This window comes from Lethenteron reissneri, unplaced genomic scaffold, assembly GCF_015708825.2.
Source record: "Lethenteron reissneri isolate LAM-NWPU_2019-01 unplaced genomic scaffold, ASM1570882v1 scaffold_1504, whole genome shotgun sequence".
NCBI lineage: Eukaryota > Metazoa > Chordata > Hyperoartia > Petromyzontiformes > Petromyzontidae > Lethenteron > Lethenteron reissneri.
Genome location: NW_026891228.1, coordinates 95,702 through 108,123, shown reverse-complemented (window position 1 = coordinate 108,123; position 12,422 = coordinate 95,702). Strand labels below are relative to the sequence as shown.

General features: G+C 44.2%; 1 protein-coding gene across 1 annotated transcript in view; it reads left to right on the top strand.

The window, feature by feature from the left end:
* The window catches only part of LOC133362507 (zinc finger E-box-binding homeobox 2-like), a 28,734-nt gene extending 18,667 nt beyond the window's left edge, over positions 1–10,067 (top strand). The window contains exon 8 of the mRNA XM_061581457.1: positions 10,054–10,067. Within this exon, the coding sequence (XP_061437441.1) occupies positions 10,054–10,067 (14 nt within the window). The remainder of the gene's footprint in view (positions 1–10,053) is intronic.
* The last annotated feature ends 2,355 nt before the right edge of the window (positions 10,068–12,422 follow it).

The window sequence follows — 12,422 nt, the reverse complement described above, 5'->3', positions numbered from 1 at the left end:
CACGCAGTGTTATTTGACATAGCATGCAGCTTGTGTAGTTTACACTGTTTGTGCAATTCCTCCTCGGTTGTTGTCGTCTCTCTGAAGCTGCGGTGTTTGTTTGTTTGTTTACACGTTGTCATCTCTGTAGTTTATTCATTCCGTTTTACATGCAAGTAGAATGACGTTGTTGTTGTTCTTCTTGGTTCTTTCGGTAAAGTCACGTAGAAGGGAAATAATAAAATAATAAAATAAAACATAATAAAATAATTCTCACGACGTTTCGGCCACAACGCAAGCAGCCGTCCTCAGGTGAAGAACAGGTCTGTCGGAAAGACAGCGTCTGAATGAACAGGTCTGTCTTTCCGACTGTCTTTCCGACAGACCTGTTCATTCAGACGCTGTCTTTCCGACAGACCTGTTCTTCACCTGAGGACGGCTGCTTGCGCTGTGGCCGAAACGTCGTGAAAATTATTTTATAGTTTTATTTTTATTATTTTATTATTTCCCTTCTACGTGACTTTACCGAAAGAACCAAGAAGATGAATCCCTGCAGTCACGAAAGCTTGAAATCGAAATTTAAAGTTGTTGTTGTTTACAATTGCCAGCCAGAACATGAGTCAGTATTAATACTGTTTGAGCAAGATATTTGTAACATTTTAACAAATCGTCCAGACCACTCACTGGCCTGCGTTGTACTGCGCGTACTATTTTAGCGGTGTATTTTAGCGATGTATTTTAGCGTTCTCTTTGCAAGTTGCTGTTTGACAAACGTCAGTGTATTTCTCCTGGATGTGCAACCCCGTTTTTAATGAGCTTCCATTTGAATACATTTTGTTTACCGACGCAGCCAAGGCTGCCAAGACTTGAATTTCTACATTAAAACTCAGAAATAAATCTCAGCGTCTTTATCGTAATGATCGCATTGCTCTGCAATGCTGGCGAGGGGGTGTCGGTGTGCAACTCCCGTATGCGCGATCCTCTCTTAGGACAAGAGACGCACACTTCCATTTCTTGCGCTTATCCAGAGTTCGAAGTTAACGTTCTCCCATTAAGTAAACAGAAGCATGATAATTGTTTTTTTACCCTTCTATCTGGCAACAAAACTGTGACCTTTTTTACAAGGAGTCATGTTTGCATAGACCACAATACCTGCAGTCGTAATGCAAACAAAACACAACTCTGATAATGTATGCACTGTCCTTGAAGTTGATTGGTCCACACCCGAGACAGCTTTCCTTAGAGCCTAGTCTCACATGGGTTGGACCAGATGATGCCAAAAGGCTACAACTCAAAGACAATGCACCATCAGAGTATGAGAGCTCGGGGTAAGCATTTACATCATTGGAACCTCATTTGCCAGTAAAAAATAGAATTGTTTTTTGTACCCTTCTATCTGGCAACAAAACTGACACCTTTTTTACATGTTGCCATGTTTGCATAGACCACAATACCTGCAGTCAGAATGCAAACAAAACACACAACTCTGATAGTGTATCCACTGTCCTTGAAGTTGATTGGTCCACACCCGAGACAGCTTAGTCTCGCCCTCGACGAACGAGCCACTGCACGGACCCACCTCGTTCTCTTCACACCACCCCCAGGTGTTGATTGTCAACCCTCACCCGGGTGCTCACCGGCTCGAAGCGTCGTGGTTAGAGCGACTTTGACTGGGGGCCGTGGGGTGCTCACAGCGCGGCTCTGTGAGTCAGCCCACGTTCAAGGCTAGTGTGATTGTTGCACTCGAATGAGCGTTGGGGCAGTGCAGAGGTCGCAACCGGGTACCCGATACCCGTACCCTACCCGATACCCGGCTACCCGTACCCGACCGGGTACGGGTAGCCGTTCGCGACCCTGGTGCGGCCAGGTACGGGTAAGGAAACAAAACCCGTTTGCGACCTCTGGGGCAGTGTCCCATCTAATAATAATTCAAAACAATAGATACATCATGTGCCTGCAGAGCTGTGAGTCGGTGGTGGGACATGTGCACATTGCCACAGCAGCAGCAGGGTGGGTGTATTGTATAGGCCGCAGACTTCTTCATCGCAAGGCCACCAGCGACATGACGCAAATGTGAAAACACACCCCCCCCCCCCCCAATCATGCTGCTGTCGAAATCCCAATGGTTTCAAGCGTGTGGCGGCCCTCACCACACTGATGATGCCTTCATGGCGAAAGTGGTCCCCCCCTATGAGAATGAGTGAAAAACACCGGTACAGGACAACCTCTGTTTGCTTTCCACAAAGTAGTACTCGCTTTATCGACCCCCCCGAGAGATGATTTTTAAAATTACAACTTTTTGATGGGCAATCTGTGCCCCAGCCACCGGGCGCTGTGTCCGATTCTACGACCTGAAACTTCTTTCAAACGGTCACAAAGGTTTCCCACCCCGATGTGTTGACGGCACTGAGCGAGCGGTGGGCATCGCAGCCATCCCACGACAGGGGCTAAGTCTTCCTCAAGTACAACCGCTGCTGACTTCACCACCAAAAAATGAACCCGTAAAAACAAAGTTTTTCACGATAAATCCTTTATATGTGTGGCGGCTACTAGAGTCCTCTCGTTCTCTGGCTTGAGATGGCTGTCACTTATGGGTCAGATGATTGCATGGCACCATTAAGCAATTGGTAATTAAATATAATATTTCTGTCCTAAAAAGTGTAAAATTTTGGGAAAAAAATTTCACAAACATTAATTGTCACGCACAACGAGTCTGTGTGGAAATGTCAGCTCGATTGGATCACGGGAAGTGGGTTAAAAAACGACCGAAAGATTTGCACGGTCCTAAGCAAGCAAGCGAACTTAATATAAAGGATTTAAACAAGTAAACCCGTAAAAACAAAGTTTTTCACTATAAATCCTTTATATGTGTGGCGACTACTAGAGTCCTCTCGTCCTCTGGCTTGAGATGGCTGCCACCTATGGGTCAGATGATTGCATGGCAGCATTAAGCAATTGGTAATGAAATATTTTTAAAAAATTCCCTAAAAAGTGTAAAATTTGTGAAAAAAAATTTCACGAACATTAATTGTCACGCACAACGAGTCTGTGTGCAAAATGTCAGCTCGATTGGATCACGGGGAATGGGTTAAAACACGACCGAAAGATTTGCACGGTCCTAAGCAAGCAAGCAAGTGAACTTTATATAAAGGATTTTAAAAAGATGCTTCCCGATGTATTGACCCTGTAAAAGTCGAGTCATTCCGTGACCAAGATCTGGATTCGCAGCCTCGCGATTGCCCAGCTTCTGCACTCTTGCCAAAGTGCAACAGTTGATGAACTACCTATTGGAAATTATTGATCGGACTAAACATCATTTGATCCACCGTAGGAATGCGATTGGCCACTGCTGCACTATGCAACAGTGCAACAGTTGATGAACTACCCATTGGGAATTATTGATCGGACTAAACATCATTTGATCCACCGTAGGAATGCGATTGGCCACTGCTGCACTATGCAACAGTGCAACAGTTGATGAACTACCCATTGGGAATTATTGATCGGACTAAACATCATTTGATCCACCGTAGGAATGCGATTGGCCACTGCTGCACTATGCAACAGTGCAACAGTTGATGAACTACCCATTGGGAATTATTGATCGGACTAAACATCATTTGATCCACCGTAGGAATGCGATTGGCCACTGCTGCACTATGCAACAGTGCAACAGTTGATGAACTACCCATTGGGAATTATTGATCGGACTAAACATCATTTGATCCACCGTAGGAATGCGATTGGCCACTGCTGCACTATGCAACAGTGCAACAGTTGATGAACTACCCATTGGGAATTATTGATCGGACTAAACATCATTTGATCCACCGTAGGAATGTGATTGGCCACTGCTGCACTATGCAACAGTTGATGAACTACCCATTGGGAATTATTGATCGGACTAAACATCATTTGATCCACCGTAGGAATGCAATTGGCCACTGCTGCACTATGCAACAGTGCAACAGTTGATGAACTACCCATTGGGAATTATTGATCGGACTAAACATCATTTGATCCACCGTAGGAATGCGAAATTTCCACTCGTGGCTCTGAGGATAAGCACCAATATATAAAGTGTAATCCCCTGCAAGCGCTTCCAGGCTGTGCTGACTCTGTAGCTATCACAGCGGTTGAAATTATTTGTATTTTTCTCAATTTCGATTGATTCTCTAATTAGTCTTGGCCAGTAATAATTCGCTTCTGCATAACACTTCCACGTTATCAAAATTAGTTGAATGCCCTTGTTGGCAAGCATGCTCTGTCACTGTTGACAGCTGTGTTTGAGATGTAATTACCAGTCAACATCTCATTTGGGTCATTTTTATGTACCTTATACTGTATGAGATTTCTGATAATTTACATAACCAATACATTTTTCACTTTGTTTATGTAGATCGCTCGAATGCCAACGCGAGTGTTTAGTGTTGATGGCGAGTTTAGTAATTAGTCGTACGTACGGTACAAAAAAAGTTTTCCTCTAAAAAATAAAAAAAATCTCTCTCCGCCTTGGAGCCAATCACAGTTGAGTGTCTCGCCTGTCACGTGACGCGGCGGTTTGTTTTCCCGCCAAATTTTCTGGCTCCTCCCCCTCCTCGCTGGCGGCCATTTTAGAGTCGTGAGGGGGACAAGATGGCGGCCTCGACCATGACGGCGATTCGACAGCGGTCAGTGTCACCACAATCACTCACTAACTCACTCTTACACACTTACACACTCACTATCTCACACTTACACACTCACAATCTCACTCACTCTCACACACTCTTACTCACAATCTCACTCACTCTCACACACTCACATTCTCACTCACTAGCTCTTACACTCTTACACTCACTCACACTTACACACTCACACTCTCACTCACTATCTCACAATCTCTCACTCTTACACACTTACACTCACTCTGACAATCTCTCACTCACTCTCACTCACTATCTCTCACTGACACACTCACTCTCACTCACACTTACACACTCTCACTCACTATCACTCACTCTTAAACTCTTACACTCTCACTCACTATTTCACTCTCACTCACTCTCACTCACTATTTCACTCACACTCACAATCACGCACTCACAATCTCACACTCACTATCTCAATCACTCACACTCACTCTTACACACTCACTCACAATCTCACACTCACTCACTCACCACACTCACACTCAATCTCACTCTCTCACAAGCTCACAATCTCACTCACTATCTCACTCACAATGACACTCACTCTTACACTCTCACACACTATCTCACACACTGACTCACTCACTCACAATCTCACACACGCACACACTGACAATCTCACACTCACTCACACACTCTCACTCACTATCTCTCACACTCTTACACACTTACACTCTCACTCTGACACATTCACACTGACACACTCACACACTCACTATCTCACACTCACTATCTCACAATCACTCACTCACTCTCACACACTCACTATCTCACTCACTCTCACACAATCTCACACTCACACACTGACAATCTCACACTCACTCACACACTCACTATCTCACACACACTCACACTGACACACTCACTCACTATCTCACACTCACTATCTCACAATCACTCACTCTCACACACTGACAATCCCACACTCACTGACAATCTCACTCTCACACACTGACAATCTCACACTCACTCACACACTCACAATCTCACACTCACTGACAATCTCACACACACTGACAAACTTACACTCACACACTGACAATCCCACTCTCACTCACTGCCCCAACACAATGAAGGCTGCACATGGGCAAGGCCGGATTAAGATTGTGTAGGCCCCTGTACTACAAGATGCTGTGCCCCCCCCCCCCCCAGTAATATTTACAAAAGGAAAACAAAGTTAAAGAAAAATAATAAAATGTTTTTATTTTTTACTTTTCTCTTAATATCTTTATAATTCTTTAATTAGTAAAAATAATGAGAATTTTATTATTATTTAATTATTACAAATTATAATAACATGTTTTTATTGGTTCTTTAGGTAAAGTCACATAGATGAAAAAATGTTTTTTTTAATAAGGCTAACAAGAAATAAAATTCATCATTCACGAATGAAATTACTTTTCACTTAATCTCTGGAGGTCAATACTCTTTGGTTCTTTAGGTAAAGTCACGTAGATGAACAAAATATAATAAAATGTATTTTTTACAAGGCTAACAAGAAATAATATTCATCATTCACGAATGAAATTACTTTTCTCTTAATATCTGGAGGTCTATACTCTTTGGTTCTTTAGGTAAAGTCACGTAGATGAAAAAGATATAATAAAATGTATTTTTTACAAGGCTAACAAGAAATAATATCATTCACGAATGAAATAACTTTTCTCTTAATATCTGGAGATGTATACTCTTTGGTTCTTTAGGTAAAGTCACATAGAAGGGAAATAATAAAATAATATAAATATAAAACAATTAAAATTCTCATGACGTTTCGACTGCAACACAAGCTATCATATATTTATAGTTTTATTTTATTATTTCCCTTCTCCGTGACTTTACCGAAAGAACCAAGAATATGAAAATAATTCAATCACGACGTTTCGGAGGCAACACAAGCTTCCGTCATCAGGTGGGACAACCAGAGCACAATCACTGCCGTGAGCAGGGAACTCTTAGTGACACGCTCTTATATAGTAGGGTGAGAAGGGGGAGGAGCCAGGGAGGAGGGATGCAGGGGGGGGGCTCCCTGCACACGGGGGATGTCTCTGTAGTGCGTGTGTGCATGTTGTAACGTGTAAGCTATATCTGCAGTCGATTTCATGTTGTGTGTAACGCGTAAGGTATAATTCTTTGGTTCTTTCGGTAAAGTCACATATAAAGATAAAATATTAAATTGAATTAAATACTAGCATACGACGTTTCGATTGGGACACAAGCAATCATCATCAGGTATGAATTAAATAGAAAAACAAATCTAGTATACTTAGAAATGTAATGTAATACAACAGGGAGTCGGATAACATAACAGTCAACACCCTACCTGGTTGATTACGTTCTTCCTGAGAATGCTAAATTTGAAAGAGAGATTTAATCTCTCAACCAGATAGGGTGTTGACTGTTATGTTATCCGACTCTCTGTTATATTAGATTACATTTCTAAGTATACTAGATTTGTGTTTCTATTTAATTTATACCTGATGATGATTGCTTGTGTTGCAATCAAAACTTTTGTATGCTAGTATTTAATTTAAGTTATTATTTTATCTTTATACGTGACTTTACCGAAAGAACCAAAGAATAATTCCTGCAGTCACGAAAGCTCCAAATTAAGTGTAAGGTATATTTGCAGAGTCGATCGCATGGAGAAGCCCTCAACAGAGCCCCGTGCTAAAAGGCATCAATGCGACCGGTGTGCCTACAGCACGGATCACACTGGACACTTCAAGCTGCATGAGAGAACACACACGGGCGAAAACCATTCAAGTGCACCACGTGTGGGAAGGCATTTGCTCGTTTACAATATTTAAAATATCATCAGAGAACACACACGGGGGAAAAGCCATTCAAGTGCGCCATCTGCGAGAAAACATTTGTACATTCATCATATTTTCGCGTTCACCAGAGAACGCACACGGGTGAGAAGCCCTACAAGTGCACTGTGTGCATGAAGGCATTTAGCCGTATAGAAACTCCTCAAAATCATCAGAGAACACACACGGGTGAGAAGCCCTACAAGTGCACCGTGTGCATGAAGGCATTTGTCTACTCAAACTATCTTCGGATTCATCAGAGAAAGCACACGGGCGAGAAGCCATTCAAGTGCACCGTGTGTGGGAAAGGGTTTATTGATTCAGGACAACGAAAGAAGCATGAGAAGATCCATGAGAGGGTGAAATCTACTTGCGATGGTCAAAGTGCTGCTCCCATGAGTCCATCTCGCATAAAACAAGAACCGGAAGAAAATTACAACTTCGCTACGTGGCCAGGAGTGATGGTGAAGTGTGAAGAAGAGACAACGGTGAAGCGTGAAGGTCAGGGTTCGACTCCAGGTGGCGACCTGGTGGATGGAGTCGGCTTGAAGAAGGAGGATGAGAATCGAGATTATCACTTGTGATGACCCCGTTGCTTTTGAAAAAGGGGTCATTTCAGCTTGGTTGGCATTACCGGGAAAAAAAAAATGTGTTTGTCTAGTGAACTGGAAAAGGACTTTGGCCACATTCCAGGGATCCATGAGAAGGTCCATGAGAGGGTGAAATCTACTTGCGATGGTCAAAGTGCTGCTCCCATGAGTCCATCTTTCATAAAACAAGAATCGGAAGAAAATGACAACTTCGCTACGTGGCCAGGAGTGATGGTGAAGTGTGAAGAAGAGACAACGGTGAAGCGTGAAGGTCAGGGTTCGACTCCAGGTGGCGACCTCCTGGTGGATGGAGTCTGCGTGAAGCAGGAGGATGAAAATAGAGATTGTCGCTTGTGATGACCCCGTCGCTTCAGAAAAAGGGGTCATTTAGCTTGGTCGGCATTAGCGGGGAAAAATAATGTGTTTAGTAAACTGGAAAAGGACTTTGGCCATATTCCAGGGATCCATTTGTGCGCCGTTTTCTTTTTTTTTGGGGGGGGGGACTTATAAATCGCGTAAATATAAGTATATATACTGTATACCTGGTGCGGTTTGTAAACATTGCCCCCTAGGGAGACAAATGCGTTCAGCCGTATTGCTGGCCACCCACCCACTCACTAGTGTATAATGTAACATAGAGACCCATAGGCTCACAAAGAGACCCATAGACTCATAACGCAGACCAATAGATTCATCACGCAGATACCCATAGACTAATCACACATACCCTTAGACTCACACAGAGACCCATAGACTCACAAAGAGACCCATAGACTTGTCACACAGACCAATAGATTCATCACGCAGATACCCATAGACTAATCACACATACACATAGACTCACACAGAGACCCATAGACTCACAAAGAGACCCATAGACTCATAACGCAGACCAATAGATTCATCATGCAGATACCCATAGACTAATCACACAAATCCATAGACTCATCATTTAGAGACCCATAGACTCACGCAGAGCCATAGACTCGTCATACAGAGACCCATATACTCACAGACCCATAGACTCATACAGAGACCCATAGACTCACAAAGAGACCCATAGACTCATAACGCAGACCAATAGATTCATCACGCAGATATTCATAGACTAATCACACAAATCCATAGACTCATCATTTAGAGACCCATAGACACAAGAGCCATAGACTCGTCATACAGAGACCCATATACTCAGACCCATAGACTCATACAGAGACCCATAGGCTCACCACAGAGACCCATAGACTCATCATTTAGAGACCCATAGACTCATACAGAGACCCATAGACTCACCACAGAGACCATCGACTCGTCACACAGAGACCCATAGATTCACAAACACCCATAGACACAAAGACCCGTAAACTCATCATACAGAGACCCATAGACTCCCACAGAGACCCATTGTAATTTTCATAATTGCATTGTGAAAATTCGAAAGTTTTCAGAAATGTTGATTGTGCAATGTAATGTTAGATGTGTCATTACAAAAACGTGTTTGTTGTGTGTGTTATTATTGTTATTTGAAGTTTTCGTGACTGCAAGAATCCATACTCTTTGGTTCTTTCAGTAAAGTCACGTTTCGGGCGCAACACATTTTATTTTATACCTACGTGACTACCGAAAGAACCAAAGAGTATTATTGTTGTGATTTATATTCTTGACTAATATGTATGTTTATGATTATTTTCGATTGTGCACAAAGTGTATCGCGACTTGTTACTGGCTCTCTAGTTGTCTAGGGGTTTGTATTGTCAATCGTGACGACATCGATGAATCTCGCTTCAACATTCAAACGCGGCGTGTCGGGCCCAGCACGCTGCCTGTAGCAGCAGCCTGCACGTGACCCCCCCCCCTCTCCCCTGGCCTCTCCACCAAATACAACGTCAAGTCACTGGGCTTAACCAACAACTTTTACAGCCTGTCGCTCGGGCACTCTATCGGTGTGCGACGACTCAAATCTCCACCTGTTCCACGTCTCAGCTCACAACTCTTAGCTCAGTGCAGTACGACTTCTCCAAGTCCTTTATTCTGCAAGTGACTCGAAAATGAAAAAGCGTCGAGGAAAACTTTCAGCGATACTTAAGTCTGCCTCGGCAAGAACTCAAGTCTTAACTACTCGGCGCTTTTCTCCTGGCAAAACTCAACTTATGGATGATTGCGAGAACTGTACCTCAATGCACGTGATGAATGACGTCACAAAGCAACCCTTAAAGGGCCTCAATGCACGTGATGAATGACGTCACAAAGCAACCCTTAAAGAGCCTCAATGCACGTGATGAATGACGTCACAAAGCAGCCCTTAAAGGGCCTCAATGCACGTCATGAATGACGTCACAAAGCAGTCCTTAAAGGGCCTCAATGCACGTGATGAATGACGTCACAAAGCAGTCCTTAAAGAGCCTCAATGCACGTGATGAATGACATCACAAAGCAACCCTTAAAGAGCCTCAATGCACGTGGTGAATGACGTCACAAAGCAGTCCTTAAAGAGCCTCAATGCACGTGATGAATGACGTCACAAAGCAGTCCTTAAAGAGCCTCAATGCACGTGATGAATGACGCCACAAAGCAGTCCTTAAAGAGCCTCAATGCACGTGATGAATGACGTCACAAAGCAGTCCTTAAAGGGCCGCATGCAGCTCCGACGCGTCAGGCTGCCAACCCCCTGGGTCTTGTCAATTGCAGCCTGCGGAATTGTACGTCTTGGTCATGTGACTTACTAACTGTTTACTATATATTTCACCAGGCAAGGCCCACTGAGATAGAGGTCTTTTTTTCCGAAAGCGACCTCGCCGAATGAGGTGGCTTGTCACGTGGACTTTTATAGCAGCGGCCAATGCACATGGAGGGGAAAAGCCGGAGGGTGCCGTGAAAAAAATCCACACAACCATGGGGAGAGAGATGCGCAAACTCCAAATATACAGCAGCAGGCGTCGTCAGGGTCGAGATCAAACCCACGACCTCCTGTACACCAGGCGAGATAGTCAACATCTGCTAGCCACCATGATGATGAGAGACACTCAAACTCCAAACACAGCAGCAGGCGTCGTCAGGGTCGAGATCAAACCCACAACCTCCTGTACACCAGGTGAGATAGTCAACATCTTCCAGCCACCATGATGATGAGAGACACTCAAACTCCAAACATACAGCAGCAGGCGTCGTCAGGGTCGAGATCAAACCCACAACCTCCTGTACACCAGACGAGATAGTCAACATCTGCTAGCCACCATGATGATGAGAGACACTCAAACTTCAAACATACAGCAGCAGGCGTCTTCAGGGTCGAGATCAAACCCACGACCACCTGTACACCAGGCGAGATAGTCAACATCTGCTAGCCACCATGATGATGAGAGACACTCAAACTCCAAACATACAGCAGCAGGCGTCGTCAGGGTCGAGATCAAACCCACGACCTCCTGTACACCAGGCGAGGTAATCAACATCTGCTAGCCACCATGATGATGAGAGACACTCAAACTCCAAACATACAGCAGCAGGCGTCGTCAGGGTCGAGATCAAACCCACAACCTCCTGTACACCAGGCGAGATAGTCAACATCTGCTAGCCACCATGATGATGAGAGACACTCAAACTCCAAACATACAGCAGCAGGCGTTGTCAGGGTCGAGATCAAACCCACGACCTCCTGTACACCAGGCGAGGTAATCAACATCTGCTAGCCACCATGATGATGAGAGACACTCAAACTCCAAACATACAGCAGCAGGCGTCGTCAGGGTCGAGATCAAACCCACGACCTCCTGTACACCAGGAGAGGTAATCAACATCTATCCACCGTGGTTCCCCTCCGATGTTATAATCTCGTGGATAAATGAGGAGTCCTGTAATGCTCTGCGAGTTCTTCTGAATGGTCACATGGCCTGTCGGTAGCTAGGGACGAGCTTATCGGGTATCTCAATAAAGCTGTCGTATTTTTGGGGAACATCGGGGCCGCCGCTCGCTCCGACAAACGCAACTCCCTCGTGGTCTCTCGACTTCTCAGCCTCGACTCGACAAAATCAACTGGAACTTCGCCTGATGGGGCGGGGGCGAAATGGAGATTGCGCGCTCACCCGGGATGCAAAGCTGCCAAGGGCACCGAATATTTCACATCTTGAGAAGGAGCTTCGCGGATGTTGAAGTTATGTTTAATGATAGAATATAGTATTGTCATCGGTATGACGTACCTATGCCAAGTTTGCAGTCGATACGACATTGTGAAGACGGTTAAAAGTGAGTTTCAAGATTTGAGGATACAACAACCGACGGAGTGAGTGACATAAAAGCGTGTAAAATGTTTTAAAAATGTTTTGGATGTTTTATGATAGAATATCGTGTTGTCA